Source organism: Cyanistes caeruleus, chromosome 18, assembly GCF_971803275.1.
Source record: "Cyanistes caeruleus chromosome 18, bCyaCae1.hap1.1, whole genome shotgun sequence".
Taxonomy (NCBI): Eukaryota; Metazoa; Chordata; class Aves; order Passeriformes; family Paridae; genus Cyanistes; species Cyanistes caeruleus.
In genome coordinates this window covers 12,309,379-12,327,508 of record NC_141718.1, presented here as the reverse complement: position 1 = coordinate 12,327,508, position 18,130 = coordinate 12,309,379, and the positions used below count along the sequence as shown (strand labels likewise).

The window sequence follows — 18,130 nt, the reverse complement described above, 5'->3', positions numbered from 1 at the left end:
CTATTTGTAGAGCGTGCCAGCGTCCGCGGGGCATGCTGGGAGTTGTAGGCCGCGCTCTGTGCGCTTTGTGACCTGCGCATGCGCCTTGGCCGTGAGGCATTGAGGGAGTTGTAGGCGGCGGCGGCGCCGCGGGCCTGGCCAGAGGTGGGTGAGTGTGGCAGGGGGTGCCGGGGGTCGCTGTGAGGGGTTCCTGTGCGGAAATTTAAACACTCCAGTCGTCCTGTCCCTTCCGCCTTGTCCTCAGCGGATTCCGCCGGGCAGCCCCGGGGTCTCTGCCCGGCTTTATGCGGTGAAGCCAGCTCGGCCGTGGCTGGGGCGGGGGCAGCGGGGAGGGAGGGCTGAGGGGACAGAGACACCCCGGGCCAGCCCTGCCCTGCCCGGGTGTGCGGCCAAGGGTGACAGGGACAGGAAGGAGGCTGCTGTCATTGCCCTCAGCTCACCCCCGGAAGGCGGGTGGGAGGAGATTTGGGATGTTTTCTGCAGTTTGGGGTTGCAAAAGGTGGTTGGTGTCAGTGTCGGGGGAGTGGGAGAGGGGTGTGGGGCTCAGGATTAATGGAATGGGTTGGAAGGGACCTTGAAGCTCGTCCAGTGCCATGGCAGGGACACCTCCCACTGTCCCAGGCTGCTCCAAGCCCCAATGTCCAGCCTGGCCTTGGGCACTGCCAGGGATCCAGGGACAGCCCCAGCTGCTCTGGGCACCCTGTGCCAGAGGACCCTGGCAGCTGCTCCAGAGGCCTCGGGAGGAGTGGGACCTGGCCCCATGTGGCAGAACAAAAGTGGGAATGTTCTCATTTGCTGCCCTATCTTTGTGGTTCTCTTTTTAATCTCAGTAAGGGCAAGCAGCGTGGGGTGACTCCAGCACGGATGGTAGAGAGGTAAATTTGGATTTAGGAAGGCAGCACAGATAGGGATGGGACAGAGGAATCCTGACACTGAGGCTGTTTCCCCACAGGGCTGTTGTTAAACATGAAATTCCAGAGCAGACCCTCAAGTGACGCTGCTCTGTCATTTTGTTTGTCTCACCCACTCAGAAGTAGCACAAGGTCTGGCTGCAGAGTAATTTCTCCTGATTTATTTTTGTTTGTTCCCTCATGCAGTGTCTGTGGGGATCTGTGGGATTTTTCTGGGTTAGGACAAGACCTTTGCTCGTTCTGGAAGGTGCCTGGCACATTCCTGTATAGTGTTATCCCTTTGGAACCCTGGAATATCCTGAGTGGGAAGGGACCCAGCCCTTCCCAGCCCAGCCCAGCCCTGCCTAGAGCCCCCAACAACCCCACCCTGGGCATCCCTGGCAGCGCTGTCCAAACGCTCCTGGAGCTCTGGCAGCCTCGGGGCCGTGCCCATTCCCTGGGGAGCCTGGGCAGTGCCAGCACCTCTGGGGGAAGAACCTTTCCCTGCTCTGCAGCCTGAGCCTGCCCTGGCCCAGCTCCAGCCCTTCACTTGGGTTCTGTCCCTGGTCATCACAGAGCAGAGCTCAGAAAAACTCAATTTTTATTTTTCAAATGTAACTGCTCTGGTTTATCTAAGACTAATTCCCCCAACTGCTAATTAATTGGTGTTTGTGAATGGTCAGATTGGTGTTGATCCCGAGTCAAGATCTGGATTTCCACTAGAAGGCATCCCTACCTGGCAGGGGTTGGGATGAGATGAGGTTTAAGGTGCCTTCCAACCCAACTATTCCATGATTCCATGACAGGACACAAGGAATGTCTTCCCACTGCCAGAGGGCAGGGATGGATGGGATATTGGGCAGGAATTGTTCCCTGGCAGGGTGGGCAGGCCCTGGCACAGGGTGCCCAGAGCAGCTGGAGCTGTCCCTGGATCCCTGGCAGTGCCCAAGGCCAGGTTGGATGGGACTTTGAGCAGCCTGGGACAGTGGGAGGTGTCCCTGCCCATGGCAGGGGGTGGGACTGGATGAATTTTAGTGTCCCTTCCAATCCAAATCATTCCATGATTTCCTCTGGGTGTAATGGAAAGCAGGATCTGTGCCTGTCATTGGGAAGGTGCTGGCAGACTCTGCTGCCATTCCAAGTATCCCTGCAGATCTGAGCCCATTTAAATTGGCAGCTGAGTATCATAAGCCTGACACTTGGATTTAATTAATACACATCTGCATGGGTAGCCAAAGTGGCTGGAATGGCCCCGAGCCCGGGCTGTGAGAAGGCAGGAAATTGAGGTCAAGGCCCAGGCACCTCCTGGGGCTCAGTGTGGAGAGCAGCAGCTCTCCCCAGACATAAAGGAGTCTGTGCCCCTTCCGGGGTCACCTTCCTCCCTCTGCCCGGTGAAACACCCTGGGGAGTCCGAGATAAAACCTGCAGCTGATACAGAGCAGCGTGGAGTGTTCTGGCAGCAGCTGGAGAAGGGAAAATGTGGGATGGTGCCCAGGGTATCTCGGCTGGAATTGTCCCAAGACCCTTGCTGTCACCTTCAGGGTGCCTCACAGCAGGGTATTGCTCACCCAACAGGAGACACAGCACTGCATTGCTGTTATACTTTCATACAACACAAAGCCCTGGGTTATTTGGGTTCTGGGGTTTTTTTTATTTGCATTTATTCAGGAAGACTTTTAAGCTAGCACAAAGCCTGGCTGGAAGCATTTATGGCTGCGGTGGGTCCAGGTCTGAGCGCTCTTATTCAGTTGCAAATCAGGGGCTGGAGATGCTGAGACAGTTCTTTATAGAGCAGCTACATTTACTTTATTTCATAGTGACTAAGATGGATCTAATTAGACACCATCTCTGTTTTCAGCTGAAAAATGCTCTTTGTTTACTGCTGGAGCTGTTAGGGGAGATGGAAATAGGTTGGTGCTGCTCAGAAGCAGCTTTTTACTCCTCCGGACTCAGAGAGTGCTGGGAAGTGCTGGTGTTGCAGAGAGTTGGCAGAACCCAGCAAGGTATCCATGCAGTGGAATCCTTGAAAAGATGGGAATAAGTGTTGGGTATAATCACTGAAGGGGGAAGTCTCAGGGAGAATCTGATACTCCTGTAATTGCTTTTTACGATCCTTCCGTCCCCTGCAATGGGAATTGCTTGGAGAATTTGGGAGCAGGCAGCCGTGGGATGTGGGATCTGGCTGTCTGGAATCTGTAGGAGCTTTCTGCCCTGGTTGTTGGGGGAGGAGGGGGAAGGAGCTTCTGCAATTATTGCTGTCGGGGTGATGAAAGAGAAAGTTTGAAATACGATTTCAAAGGCTGGCTGCTGCTGGGCTTCTGCAGGCAGAATTCCCTGGGAGATCTCTGGAAACTTGTGTGGGACCACTGCAGAATCTCATTTGTTTTCCCTGTTTGCAGCATTCTCTTCTGCAGAGATGGAGTGCAGGAGCCAGCAGCTGAGACAGGGAGCTTTTTGTGTCACCAGGAACTTTGGGAAGACTATGGAATAACATGTGGAACAGGGATTTTTTCAGTATTTAAAAGCAGACCCTGCCAGTGGGCCAGACTCGTTCTCTCTGAATTCCAGCAGCCCCACCACAGTGCTGCAAACCTGGCTGCAGAACTCAGGGATGCAAAGGATGAGGGAATTTATGGCTCCATGCTCATTAAACAGTGCTTGGGGTTGGATTCTTGGGCTGGAGGAGGACGATTTCAGACCTCAAGCCCTACAGAGGTGGGTCAGGATCAGCCCAGGGCATGGGGGATTTGGGGTCCCAGCACACACAGCTGGGGCATGGCCACTCCTCACCCTCCCAGGAAAGAACCTCAACATGAGATTTCCAGTTCACTTGGAATATCTGAACATTTTACCTTCAGTGTGGAGGTTTTCAGTCCAATTTAAAAAATCTCAGGAGGTCTTCCCATCAAATGCAGCGTTGCTTTAACTTGTGGTGTGAGGCCTCGGAGATTTCCAGGGGTTTGATTTGGAAGCAGCAGTTCCTGGGAGCAGGGAGGGAAGGGAATGTGGTGTTGGTGCTCCTGCTGGAATGGATGTCAGGCAGGAGGCTTGGCAGCCCTGCCTGAGCTGGGCATGCTGGGCTCTGAGGGACTGCCTGGTGCTCTGCTCTTCGTGCTGAGCCAGAGGAATCAGCTGGGGGGCTGTGATTGATTCTGGGCTCATTTTATTTATAAAATCTTTATTTCTTGTGCTGGTCTCTGTGCCACTTTTTAAATGCATTCAGCTGTCAAAGTGTCAAAACCTGGAGAATTGCTTTTGGAGTTTATCTCCCAATCCATCCATCTTTGCCATTCATCAGGTACCTTTATATCCCTCAGGAGAGAGCTTACAGCTCCTTCAGGGTGTTTGTTGCACCTCCAGCAGGAACACCCGGTGGGGAGAGGGGCTGAAGGATAAAACACAAGCAGATCTCACCTGCACTGACAGTGGCTCCAGGCCCAGCGCAGGTGGGAGCTCCCAAATTCTGTTCTGATCTTAGTGCTGTACTCAGAGCAGACACACCTTGGTGCTGTAGGCTGGGGAGAATGAGGAGAGCAATCCATGATGTACAGGTGGCTCAGGGGATTGTAGGAAATGTGTCCTGTAATGTTTGTAATGCAGCTTCCCACCTGCAGGACAGGTGAGATCAGCTTCTGTTTTATCCTTGAAGATAAAATGAGCTTTGCTGAGTTTCTTCCTTACCTTGCAGAGATGGACACGAGGGAGTTCCCTCCCTCTTTTGTATCAGCTGGTGGAGACTGTGGTCAAAGGTCCCCAGGACCTCCAGCTCCTCCTGCTTGCACCTTGGATGGTTTGTGCTGCACCTTCCCTGGAGCCTGTGGCTCTCTGTTTTCTGTGGTCTGAACTCAGGGAAGGGGAATCCTTCCAGCAGAGCTGTTGTTGCTTTGGGTGACAGAGATAAATGCAGATCAGGCCTTTCCTCCCATGTACAGGCAGCAGATCCTGCCCCAGCAGTCTGTGATGGACAAGGATATAAACTGTTGGGTCTCACCTCTTCCTCTGTTTGCCAACCCTAAGTGATTTGAGTTCTCCTCCTTTGGAAGCAGGCGCTGTAAATCCCGGATCCTCCATTCCCATGGCTGGGCGCCGAGGAGCTGCCTGACGATTCCAAGACATGCTGATTCTGTTTTGCCAGGAGAGAGATGGGGAAAAGGTACTTCTGTGACTACTGTGACAGGTCCTTCCAGGACAACCTGCACAACAGGAAGAAGCATCTCAATGGAGTGCAGCATCTCCGGGCTAAGAGAGTCTGGTACGACTTATTCCGAGGTGGGTGCTCCCAGATGTCTGCCGCTCCCTTCCTGGGACTGGGGAGGTGATGGATGAGGGGGAGAGTGGGAAGAGAAAATAAATCAGCACTGATGGTTTACACAGTGTGTGCCTGCGAATTGAGCATGTGATGCTGCTGAATCAGGCAGTCTCAGAGGTGAAACCCTCGTGTGTGGCTCTGACCTGTCTCAGCAAACAGTTCCAGCTGTGTTAGTGCCAGCCTGAGGAGAGTGGGTTAAACTGGCTGTGAAACCATTGCTTGGGGGTCCCTCTGCTTCCTTCTGGCCCCTGACCACTTTGGGACTGGACATGATGGGATTTTGGTGTGGCCAGGATCTTTACCTGGGTTCATCCCTTGTCTCCCCAGATGCTGCTGCTATCCTGCAGGAAGAGCAAAGCAAGAAACCTTGTCGGAAGTTTCTGCAAACAGGTGAGGAGTTCTGAGGTGGACAGAAGTTCCTGGGCTCCAGCAGCTCCTTCCAGAGCCAGCCCAAAGCTGGAGAGAGGGGTTTGGGCCTGTGGCTGGCATCCAGGTGTGATGGAGCCTGGGTTTGCTTGCACAAGGACCTCCTGTGCGTGGTTCTCATGGAACTCTGGCTTTTCCCAGAATTATTAAAGTTGGAAAAGACCTTTAAGATCACAAAGTCCAAATGTCAATACAGCACCACCATGTTCATCATTAAACCATATCCCCAGGTGCCATATCCACACACATTTTTGAGCACTTCCAGGGGTGGTGACTGCACCACTTCTCTGGGAAGCTCATTCCAATGCTTTACAACCCTTTCTGTGAAGAAATATTTCCTAATATTTAATCTAGAGAATTTTGTATCTGAATTTTCAAATCTCACTATTTCATTCCAGGACAGTGTGATTTTGGGTCCAACTGCAGATTTTCTCACATGACAGAGCAGGACCTGGAGAAGCTGAGTGCCCAGGTTCAGGGTGAGTCCTCCAACAAGGCAATGTCTGAGGATTTCCTTGAAGGGAGAATTGCTGCAGGGGGGTGTGAGGGGTTGTGTAGGCTGTGATCCCCTGCTGCCTGCATGGAGCCAGCCAAGCATGGATCCCTCCCTCCTGCTTCCCAGTGCTGTGTGAGCCTGGAAGTGCTGCAGTTTGTCATATGCTCCCTGCTCTTGAGCTGCTGGCACAGAGACAAACCTGGAGCTGAGCAGTGCTGTTACCACTTGGCAGCAAGAGTTTGGAGTGGCCTTCGTGAGCCCTCAGGGTTTTCTTCAGTCAGGGAATAAAAACTGTCAGCAGCAGAGGGCACTGGTACATCACGTCCCCTTAAATTTATGGATTTGATTTCCCCCCACCTTGCTGCTATTACCAGGGAACTGCTGCTTCCACCCGTGGGAAGAGCTGGTGGGAAGAGCTGTCCTGCTGTCGGGCTGTGAAAGGGGTCCTGGATCCAGAAACAGCCTCTGCTTGGGTGGCTTTGGATGGAAGTGAAGTGTGGGCAGAGGGTGGATGGCAGCTGCTCCCTGCTGGGAGTCTACAGAGCACTTTTGAACTTTCTCATTCTGGAACTACCATTCTTGGAACTACTTTTCTTTTAGGGAAAAGAGGTGGTAGCTCTGTTTTCTTCATAGGAGTCATTACTTTAGTGGTTAAAGCAAGTCATAGAATCACAGAGTGGGCTGGGTGGGAAGGGATCATCTCACTCACTGTGAGCAGGGACACCTTCCACTAGACCAGGTTACTCCAAGCACCATCCAGGCTGGCCTTGGACACTTCCAGGGAATGGGAGTGATGTGAGAACTTGTGGAATGGTTGAAATCTCCACTGGAGATCATCTAATCCGTACCCTGCTGAAAGCAGGGTGAACTCAAGCAGGGTGCTCAGAGCCATGTTGTGTTTTGAATATCTCAAGGCTGGAGTCTCTGTGGGTAACCTGATCTCTGTTTGACTAGGTTCATAATAAAAATGCGTAATTTTTTAAATATTTAAATAGAAAATCCTGACGGGAATTCCCATATTTTGGGTTGTGCCCATTGTCTCTGTACTGGGGAGCCCAGCACTGGGTACAGCACCCAAATGTGGCCTCAGAGTGTGGAGCAGAGAAGAAGGATTCCTTCCCCAACCTGGTGTCCCAGTGTAGCCCAGCTTGGAGCAGCTCCCATGCCCACATCCTCGCTGGAGCCAGCTGCTGTTTTGCCAAGAGTCTGGCAAAGCCAGGCTGAAGTGTTGGAAGTGTGGGATGTGAGACGGGGGATGTGCGTGGGGTAGAGCCTCTCGTGGCCCTGGGAGGGATCCCATTTGGGGAGGAAGAGCTCAGGGGAGGCAGGGGGAGGCAGCATGGAGCCATTCCAGGCCGTGCTGAATCAGTGAGAGCCCCCGAGGTGACTCTGAATCCATCTCTGAGCACCACTGGCGGTCGATAAAGCCGTGGTGGGGCTGGAGCGCTTCAGCCCCTCCCAGAGTCATCTTCCAGCCAGAGCCTCTCCCTGACCCCTCTCTGCCGGGCTCCCAAGGGACAGGCACAGGAACCTCCAGCATTTCCAGGCACTGGCTGCTCCTGCAGAAGTGGGGTCTCTCTGGAGCGGAGCAGGGAAGGCTGGCAGCTCCTCTGCGCTCGGGCAGCTTTCCTTGCCAATTACACTTGTTATTGAGTATTGACTTGTGGCAAATGGGTCGGTGTAAGTGCAGGATTGGCTGGTGAGAGCCAATTCCAGGGAGATTACTGGGAAACCTTGCATTTGTGCTCTGGAGTCAAACATTTCATTTAGCAATTAGCCCTGAAGGAGCCATGGCCAGGGTACAGGGGGTGCTTGGTTGGAGAGCTCACTCCTGCTCACCTCTCTCGTGGTGTGGCTTCGTGCATCATCACACAGACTCCAGCTCTGATGAGAATTTGGAGGGATTTTGTGCAGGGAAAGGCTCAGCAGGATTTGCTGGAGGAGAGGGACAGCCTGTAACAGACAGGATGGAAGGATCAGACACTGTCTGGTGAGTCATGGAGACATTCCAGCACTCCTTCAGCTGCCAAGCACCCGTGTCTCAGGTGCTGGGGCTGAGGGTAGAGTTGAGGGCAAGCTTGTGTGTGGCAGGGTGTGTAATTCACACAGGATCTTCCATCAGTAATGTCCCACATGCATTCCCACTCAGTCTCAGGATCGCTGAGCCATGAGCCATCCCAAGCCACAGCCAGCAGGATTGGAGCAATCTGTACCAGGCTGCCTCATACTGAACCAGCTGGGAGATTTTGGCAGGTTTGGAGCCAGGGGTCGTCAGGGATTTGAGATGAGCCAAAAGGCTGGAAGCTCCAGAGCCTTCCCAAGCCTGGGGGTGACCATGCTGGGGGTGGCCAGGCTGCTGAGGGATGCTCTCCTGGTGGGCCCACAGTGCTGCTTAACCCCCCTTTCCTCAGCTCTGGTGCAGGCAAAGCCTTGTCTGACTTTTTTTTAACCCAGCTAAACTGTGATGACACTTTTTTTATCATGTAAATATTGAACCTGTCCCTGAGTCCCTGTGAGTGTTTGGTGTTGGTAGCTCTGTGTCCGTGAACTCACTTTGATAACGAAGCATTTTTATCACAGACAAAGGAAACGTGACATTGTCCTTAACATTTGGCCTTTTTAACGCTGGGAGTTCACCCTGTAGTTTGTGTAAGTTTTGTGGGTTAAGTAGGAAAATTTCTGGATGATTCCATGTTCTAGAACAGTTTGGAGCCTGGCCTATTTTGGCGTCAGCATCTCTGCACCCTGTAGAATATCCTCATCAAGAAGCAACAGTTTACACCTTCAGCAGGGAGGGAGCTCATATTCCCAGCTGTTCTCCCATCAAAGCATTAGCCTTCTGCATCTGCTGCATCATTCATCAGCCAGACACTTCCAGGCTGTCATTTTAAGTACAGTTGTGTCAGGAAAAGTCACTGTCAAATTGCCATCTCCTTGCTCAGAGTTATTGGCTCCCCGCTAATCCGTGTCCCTGGTGCAGGCAGGATTGACCTGGCTGGGCTCTGGTGACTCCAGCCAGCCAGGGCTGTGAGAGGAGGGCACAGCTGGTGAGTGTTTGCAGGATGTCCATGATATTGAAAGGATGTGAGGAACCCTGCTGGGGTGGCTGGAGTCCACTGGTTTAACTGGGCAGGGAGCGGGAGGAGCGCTCACACTGGGCTGCAGGGCGGTCACTTGTTTGGCTGCTCCGACTGCAGGGGCTCCTCAGACTCATCTCAGCCACGCTCTGGTGCTGCTCTGGTGCTCTGCAGGAGATGGGGTTCCACATCGTGCCAGGGAGGCAGCTGAGTGATTGCAGCTCCTTGCTGGGTGGGATCTGAAGGATTTCCTGTGCATCTCCTTGCTGGGTGACCCGCCCATACTGCGGGTTCAATCTCTCACACAGCAATGCCTTTTTCAAGAAGAAAACCCATGAGGAGAGAAGATAAATGTGGACCCACTCTGGCATCATTAGAGATACTTCATGACTACAGATGCTCTTTTAATTGGTTGTAATTAGACTTGGGAGCAAACACCACAGTGAGGAGGAGGAGAGAAGCACCTTCACACCTGTCAGGCTGCACGGCCACGTGTGGGGAGCAATGGCCTTTCAGAGCTGTTTCTTGGAATAGCTGTTGGCATTCGGGGAGTATTTCCAGTCTCAGGGTCTGTTTGGTGGTCCCTGGATGGGATGTGTGTGCTCCAGAGGGACATGGACATCATCAAGGTGAGCAGAGCTGGAGAGTTGCCTGTCCCTGCTGCTTTATTTCTGAGCCTGAGGTTTGGAGTGCTCCGGAGCAGCAGCTCCTGGAGCTATGAGAACAGCTGGATGTCTTTCTCATGTGGGTACCTGGGGGACATTGGGACATTGCAAATCCAGAGTGGTTCCACAGCATCCAGTGAACTTTTCTGGCTGGGATCATGAGTTGTGACTGCTCCATCCCTGGTGTAGTACTGTGGGGCTCCCTGCTCTGAACAGAGAAGCTTGGGCTGTTTGTGGTCTGTTCTCTGTTGGGGCTGGGAGTTGGATGAAGAGGAAATTGCAGTGGTACAGAGAGGTGGGAGAGATTCTCTCCATTTTCTTCCCTGCCTCATCAGAGCTTCTCACAGATGCTGCTTGTCTGTCCCCTTGCCAAGGTGGGATGTGCTCAGGAGGTGGAAAAACATGGAACATAGGGAAAAAAGGTGCTCAAGGTTGTCAGGTGAGTCTAACCCTGAGTGTGAGCAGTGCCCAGCTCCCCAGGCTGAGCTTCTTGCCTCCCCATCCCGCTACCTGGCCAGCTGGTTGGGTTGACCCCAGGTAGCTCTGCTGGGGCTTTGATCCCTGGGAACAGCTGTGGGAGACTGGAACATTCCTGTCCCCAAGCTCCTCGGTGGCTTCAGAGCAGCAGCCGGACATCAGGACCACAGCGGGCTTTCTGTGGTGGCACTGGGCACATCGTCACCCCGCCCAGCAGCAGCAGCTGAAAAGGCTGGATGACAAATTATCCATCTGGCTGCTCATTGTGTAGCACATCCCTGCCATCCTGATTTAGTATTCAACAGGCAGATGAATAATTGGTTGCCACCAGTAGGATGAAGTGATCCTTCACTCTGCCCAAGCACTATTAATTTCACACCCTGTCTGCAAAGGTATAATATTTTCCTTAAAACGTGTGACATGTGGTGAGTGGGTGTGGAGCAGGCTCCTGAGGGGCATGGCTGCAGGTGCCTTGGTCCCTAAATGGGATCAGGGATCCCCCAGAAGGATGGATGAGCAGGGCTGAGGGAATGACACGAGCTGCCTCTGCTTCCTTTTTATTGTCACCAGTGTTTGGTTTTCTGAGTCCCCTGTTCTGTTAGGTGGGAAGTTTCCCCTAGGCTGGAGATGGGATCACAGAGAGCGTGTCCTCATCCCTGCTGTGCTGGCAGGAGTGTGGCTGTATCAGGACTCCTGCTAGACCTGTTCAGCACCAGCTCCCTCCCTGCAGCTGCGGGGGACTGGGGAGCTTTGTTAACTGGGCAGCTGTGGGTTTGTGTGGTTCTGTGCCCTTCTCCCCAGGGTGTGCCTGTGGGCTTCTGCCCCACACAGCCCTTCCAGAGGGGTTGGAGGGTTGAAATCTTGATTCAGTAAACAGTAGAGATTTCCTACTGGTTTCCTTTCTCGGTCCTAACCACGATGAGAAACAGAACAAGGAGTAATGGGTTCAGACTGAAAGAGGGGGCATTTAGATTAGGTACAGATTGGACTCAAAGATCTCTCTTAAACCTGATTGATTCTGTAATTCTGTGATTTATGGAAGAAATCCTTCCCTCTGACAGGATGAGGCCCTGGCACAGGGTGCCCAGAGAAGCTGTGGCTGCCTCTGGACCCCTGGCAGTGTCCAAGGCCGTGTTGGACAGAGCTTGGAGCAGCCTGGGACAGTGGAAGGTGTCTCTGCCCATGGCAGCGTGTGGGACTGGATGGGCTTTGAGGTGACTTCCAACCAAACCATTCCATGGTTCTAAATTCAAGGACTGGTTCTCTCTGCCCTGGTTCTGCCCCTGGGCTGGTGACAGCTCTGCCTGGGCTGTGCAGGGGTTGGGGACACATCAGGCAGGGAGCTCCTTAACCTGCCCTGACAGCAGCTCTGGGATCTGTCTGCCGGCTGGAACACGCACCCGGAGCTGTTCAGACTCGCCAGGGCTGCATCGATCCGGACACTGTCCCTGTCATTCCCACCTAACAGGGCAGGGGTGACACAGTCACTGCTGCCAGCTGGAGGGACACGGCTCTGGAAATGGCTCAGTGCCAGCCGAGGCTGTGCCAGGCGAGGATGAGTGTGATCTGCCCCGGGGGGAGATGTCAGACTCCCCTCAGTGCCCAAACTGCCACCGTGCTGGTTTAGCTCTTGTCCCCTGCTCTGCCTAGCTGCAGCTGTCACCAGGGATGACTCCAAGCTTCAGATGGCAGGAGGGCAGAGGAGGAGGAGGGGCTGCCACAGGCATGGTGCACACTCTCCACCCTGTAAAACTGTGCAGGGTAATGAGCAGCAGGTTTAATGGAGTGAAAGGACAAGGGTCTGGTGACCCTTTCTCTCGTGGCCCTCCCTCTGATCCATCCCTCTCTGATCTCAATCCTTCTCTCAAGCAGGGGAGAAGAGGCTGAAGGAGCTGCAGAGGGAGGGAGCAGATATCCCACCGGGCACCATCGAGGACTGGCTGGACAAGAGAGCCCAGAGGCTGAGCACAGCTCAGAGTAACAGGTACTGGGGATCATCCAGGTGTGCATGCACAGGGGGATCCCATAGGAGGGCTGGGATAGGAGAGGGTGCAGAGCATCAGAGGTCTCAACACCCCCAGCCAGCATTCCTGAGGGCCACGTGTGGATCCAGCCCTGCCTGCCCCATCAGGGATGTGTGCACAGGTGTCCCTATGTGCCAGGGGACACACTTTGGGAACAAGCCACAGCACGGGGGTGCCTCTTGCTCTCTGCAGAGTGCAGACACACCTGGAAGGACAGAGCTGGGATCATTAATGCCCAGGGTTCAGTGTCAGGAGCCTGCTTTCATCTGTTGACAGCTCCCCCATCCCCTCCTGCCAGGGAGGGTGGAATTGGCTCCTCCTCACAGTATCCGTTCGGATTCGGGCGCCGGCTGTTTCCTCGCTCACCTGACTGTGCCGCAGGCTTAATGGGATGACATTTGGGCAGGTGCCAAATCTCTCTTCTGTTCTTTCTCTGTTTGTTCCTGTCCTCTCCGTGTTTGGACTGGGCAGGATCTTCCTTCTGGTGCTTGTCTGAGCTCGTTGCTCTGGGATTGTTCTGTCCCTCAGCTTGGCTGCCCTTGGCCTTGCAGAGGTGCCCACATTACTGTCCCCTACACTTCATTTGCCCCATTTTGTTTGTCCTGCTTGTGAATCCCTGGAACTTGGGGTAGATCAGTTCTTACAGAAAATAGTCATCACTATTCCCAGAGGAATTTCCAAACCTTTAGAACTACTTGGTCATACCCAGAGGAATGTTCAGACCTTCAGGATTTCCCTTCAGCAGTTCCCTGCTGCCTCCATAGATGTACAGAACAAATTTCCAGGATTATTGCTCTTCTTCCAGCCTCCCTGTAGGCTCAGAAACCATCTGCTGCAGGAATTAAACACCAACATTGGAACTTCACTTCCTCTCTCCAGCCTTGCCAATGCCTCTCCCAATCATCTCTGTGCTCCCCTTGTGCCCTCCAGGCCCTCATTTCATGGGATTGATTTTTCCAAAGGAAATGCAGAGTGTGGTTTTCCATCAGAAAAGGGTCCAAGGCCTCAAAGTTTCTGAGGTGCCACAAGTTCGTGGAAGTGGGTAGAGGAGAGGGATCCCATTAGCACCTTCAGAGAGGAAATGTTCTTCACCTTGCTGGCCACTGGAGAATCCCTGTGGGACTGCCATTGAGAATGCTCCAGCTGTAGGTAAACCTTTGATAGAGCACTTGTAGCTCATGAGACCCCAGGGAGTTGAGTACCCAGGCAGCATCCTGCCTATTGATCAGTTCTGCTGCTCAGGAAACAACTCATTAGGTGATGGCTCCACCTTGCAGCATTCCCTCTGCTCCATATCCACTGTGTGCCTGAGCCACAGTGCTGGGGGAATGACACCAAATATCCCTGCCCAGAGGGGCTGGTGTGTGTCCTTTATGGTCCTGCCTCATCCTGGGCTCTGGAGAATGAATCCCAGCTGAGAGGATAAACCTTGAACCGAGTGACTTTGCTCTGTGTTGGTTGCCTGGAAAACGCTCCTGGAAAACTACTCCTGTAGTTGGCTCTCGGCCATGGCCCCGCAGGGAGGGGAGGGTGCTGCTTCTCCCCGGGGTTATGTAAAGGAGTTTGATTAGATTTCTTCTGGCATAACAATTAAAAAGATTCATCAGGATCAGAGGTAGAGGCCTGAGAAGCTACAAGGCTGCTTGCTGTCAGGGCTTGTGTGAGAGAACAAATGAGCTTCCTGCACTTGGGAATTAATGGAAAAGGTACATTTCTCATAAATTTAAACGTGCCCCGGTCAAGCTGGAGGCAAGGGAGAGATGGTTCTTGCTCCTGCCCTTCTTCATCCCAGTATGGTGTTTGCAGCAGCCTTGACCAGTAAAGCTGAGGAGAGGGGCAGGGACAGTGATTCCCAGGCCATGGGGTGGGGGAGAAGCCTCTTCCCTCTGCTGAAGGGTCCTCTGGTGCACACACCCCGCTGCTTTGGCAGCTCCTCTGTTTCCGAGGGGTCCTTGTCCTTTGGGAAGTGCACAGCTGGCTTGGGATTTGGGCTGCTCGGAAAGAAACATCTGCTGGTTTTGTTTGTTCTTCTTCCAACTCAGCTGTGTGAGGAGTGGGGATGGAGGGGCTGGGACCAGCCCTGCTTCCAGCACCTGGCAGCTGTGCCTGCTGAGCCCTTCTTGGGGGTCTGTGCTCCTCCCCCCACCCCAGACCCCCTCACCTCAGCGTTCCCACCTGAGTTTTCACTGGCACACACTGTGTTAGGCTGCCTGGATATGCTGGGAATGGTCACACAACTGTTTCAGGGCTGGATTTGGGATGGAGGAGTGAATGAACTCATTTGGTGATAACCAAAACCCTCCTCTGCTGGCCCCATCTCTTTGGGGGCTACTGGAGGGGCCACAGGGAAGCCCAGCCCCCTGGTCTAGCTGTCAGACTGGCACACTGCTTCTCACCTCATCCCTTTCCATCTCCCCTCACAGTGCTCTTCCCGAGAAACCAGCACCATTCCAGTACCCTCCGGGCTGGCCACCAGTGCAGGAGCTGCCCCCGTCCCTGCAGGCCCCCCCACCTGGGGGGTGGCCAGTGCCCCCCAACCTGCAGTGGGGCTGAGGCAGTGGCACCCCCAGAGCCTGGCTGGGGCTGGCTGCCTGCCTCTGCTCCAGGAAAAGGACAGGATTATTTATACACACTTTGATTTCAATAAACCCTCCTCCCGCCCATTGCAGCCTCTGTGTGTCGTGTTCCTGCTCGCCCGGCAGCCTCCTGTGGGCTGAGCTGCTCCCCGGGCTCTCTCCCTGCCTCTGGAGCAGGGATCTGTGCCAGCAGAGCTCCAGCCCTGCACAGGGGCTGTCTGTTGTCACCTGGAGCCGACATTCCCCATTTCCTGGGTAGGATCCACCCCCTCAGGTCACTGCTGTCCGCTCTGCCTGCTCTCAGTCCAGCTCCATGCTGTGATCCAGGCTGGAGAAGGACCCAGGCTTTTAGAACTGATATTTCATTTCCTCAGGTGTTCATGCCATGTTTGTTCCTGATAAATTCAGGGTGTGACCCCACCTGGGTCCAGGTGCTGGAGCTCCCAATAGAGAGCCTGGGGAGCTTCCCTCAGCCCTGCTCCTGCTGTGCTGGGGGTGAAGGGCAAGAAATCCCAGGGTTTCTCCCCAGTGAGAGTTTGAGTCATCTCTCCTTGCTGGTAAAGTGTGGGGTGAGGGAGGTCCTTGGCTGTCTCAGGAAGGGAGCGGGGCTGCAGCTCCAGGGGCAAGGGGGGATCATGTCCAGCAGCATCCCAGGAGGCAGCTCTGACAGCGGGTTTGTCCAGGAGGGCTGTGCCCGCTGCCAGAGCATTCCAGGTTTGGCTGGGCAGGGAGGTGGTGGGTCCAGATTCGTGAAGAGCACAGGCAGGAGCCAGCTGCCTGTGGCCAAATCCTGCCTGGATCGCTCCAGCAGGGCAGGACTTCCACCTCGGGATGTGATGGCAGATTGTCACAGGAGCATCAGCACCATCCTGGGACGTGGTTCTGACAGGAGCAGGGACTGGATGTGACAGCAGCCTGGAAACAGCCTTGACTGGAGCCTGGATGAGCTCTAGGTTCAACTAGAGAATGTTTTTATCCTTCCAGACAGGAGCCTTGGGCTTGCTGGAGAGCAGGACCACGGGGCTCGGACTCAGAGGATGCAGGATTAGCCCCGTGTGCTACCCTCACTTCCACATGCAGGACAGGTGGATTAATAAGAGCACCCAGGCGGCTCCTCTTTGGGAATGGATGGGACTCCCTGGAACAAGGGAACCCTGCCCCCAAGGAAATGGGAAGTGGGGCCCCCCCAGGGGCTGTGGGATGCTCCAGAGTGGGAGCTGGGCCTGCTCTCTCCAAGCTTGGATGTGCTTCCCTATGCCCCAGCCTGGTGCAGGGGAAGAGTCCTGGGGAATGTTGAGGGACTCCACTGACTTGGGGGGACCGTGGCTGCTCTGCTGGTGGCAGCCAGGGCACGGTCCCAGACACCTTCCAAGGCCACTGCCACCAAGGAACTCCCACTCCAGTCTCTTCCATGGATTTTTTTTACCCAGTCAACATCAAAATCCTACCCTGTTCCTCATGTTGATTGGGAGTGTGCTCTGGTTCTGGTGGGTTTTCCAGCTGACCCAGGAAGGGTTGTTTTACCCAGCACTCCCAAACTTCAGGGCCCCCCAGATCCAGCTTAAATTATATAGAGTTCTCTGGGCAAGCTCTGGAACCCAACTGTAAATGAAAATTCTGGTGTAAAACACAACAGCTGCAGCCTTTCCGTGCTCTTCCTTGCTCACAAGGAGTTGAGCTGCTCTCAAAGCAGAAATTCCTGGTGAAGGCTGAAAGGCGAGAGCAGAAGCATTCCCTACTGAGCTCCAGCCTGTCTAGGGGGAGGTGAGAAGGATTGACAGGGGCATTTGTTAAAATTGGGGTTTTCCCACAAAAACTGCAGGATGTGTGGCCGACGGGCCGAGCCCAGCATCACCCGCAGGATGTCAGGGATTCACGGAGCTGCGTAAATCCCGGGGGGTGGAGGAGGCTGGGAATTGCAGGGGTTTGTGTTCCAGGCAGTGGCAGGAGGTGTGACAATGCCGTGGATCGCCGGGGTGGGACACAGCCGCCCTGGGCTCATCCATGGGAAGAGGCTGCAGGAGGAGGACACCAAAGCAGGATGGGGCTTTGGCTCCTTCCCACAGGGATGGCTGGTACCCGATCCCAGGGGATGCTGCAGGCATGGACTCACTGTCCCCGGGGCGGGGTGGAGGAGCTGCTGCCCAATAGTGAAGCCCGAGCCAAAGTGCCTTTGCTGGAGCAAGAGCTGGAGTAATTTATCGGGAAGCTTTTAGGGAAATGAGCGGCTGCTGGGCCCCTGCCAAGCGCAGCCCCGCTGGGCTCTGCCCGTGTCCTCTGGCAGCTCTTGCTGGGAGAGAGGGGGACGGGAAGAGGAGTGGGAATGGGGACAGGATGTGGACTGGGGTGAAGACAGGACAGAGAGAGAGATGGAAAAAGGATCGCAGTGGGGGTAGGGATAGGGTCAAGGATGGGGACTGGCAGAGGGGAGAGGGGCAGGGATGGAAATAAGCATGGGAATGGGCATGGGGAGCAGTCAGGGATGAGGATGGGATAGGGATGGGGATGGAGATGGGATGAGGATGGGACAGCAGTAGGGATGGGGAGAGGAGAAAGGGACAGAGAGAGGAATGGAAATAATGACGGGAGTGGGATTGAAGATGGGGTTGTGGATGGAGACAGAGACTGGGACAAGGAGAGGGATGGAGCTGAGCCCATCCCACACCTTGCAGTGCAAGAGAGAGAAACAACCATCACCAACTTCCTTGCTTCCTGTCCCAAACACTTCCCAGGGCCGTGGAATCGCAGCCCTGCAACCCCCGCTGGGTTTGCTGCCACTTTTGCTCCGTTGTCCTCGTGTCCAGGGAACCCGTGCAGGGTCCTGCTCCCTCCCACCTGCCCTCAACCGCGGCAGCCCCCACCTCCCAGCACATTCCCTTTGTTTTTCCCTTTCCTGGCAGTCCCTTAATTGAATTATCCCGGAGTATCTCTGTTGCAGCAGCCGCAGTGATCCGTCGCCGCTGCGGCAGAGCAGGGACGCGGCTGGGACCCCGCTCCTGCATCCCGCCTGCTCCGGGATCGGGAGCTGTCATTCCAAAGCTGCCCCAAGAAATCCGTTCTGCCGATTCCCATTAAAATTAATTGAGCAGCTTTGAAACGCTGAGCTTAGGGGATGGCGTTATTCCTTTTATCTAATTTTTTCTTTTATGTTATTGTATTTTCTGGCAAATTAAATTGTCTTCTTTATTTA

The 18,130-nt window shown here is 54.3% G+C and overlaps 1 protein-coding gene across 7 annotated transcripts; it reads left to right on the top strand.

Annotated features, from left to right (window-relative positions):
- Positions 1-27: 27 nt before the first annotated feature.
- On the top strand, positions 28-15,027 carry ZMAT5 (zinc finger matrin-type 5). 7 transcript variants are annotated; one of them, XM_086855917.1, is made up of 7 exons: positions 28-144; positions 4,937-5,159; positions 5,527-5,589; positions 6,024-6,104; positions 12,213-12,324; positions 12,641-12,770; positions 14,788-15,027. In XM_086855917.1, the coding sequence occupies exons 2-6, from the start codon at positions 5,033-5,035 to the stop codon at positions 12,732-12,734; spliced, it is 477 nt and encodes a 158-aa protein (XP_086712043.1). In that variant the 5' UTR covers positions 28-144; positions 4,937-5,032; the 3' UTR covers positions 12,735-12,770; positions 14,788-15,027. The 7 variants fall into 7 exon arrangements, with proteins under 7 accessions (XP_086712043.1, XP_086712038.1, XP_086712039.1 ...); XM_086855918.1 differs by lacking the exon at positions 28-144 and adding an exon at positions 237-289; XM_086855912.1 differs by lacking the exon at positions 12,641-12,770.
- Positions 15,028-18,130: the final 3,103 nt, after the last annotated feature.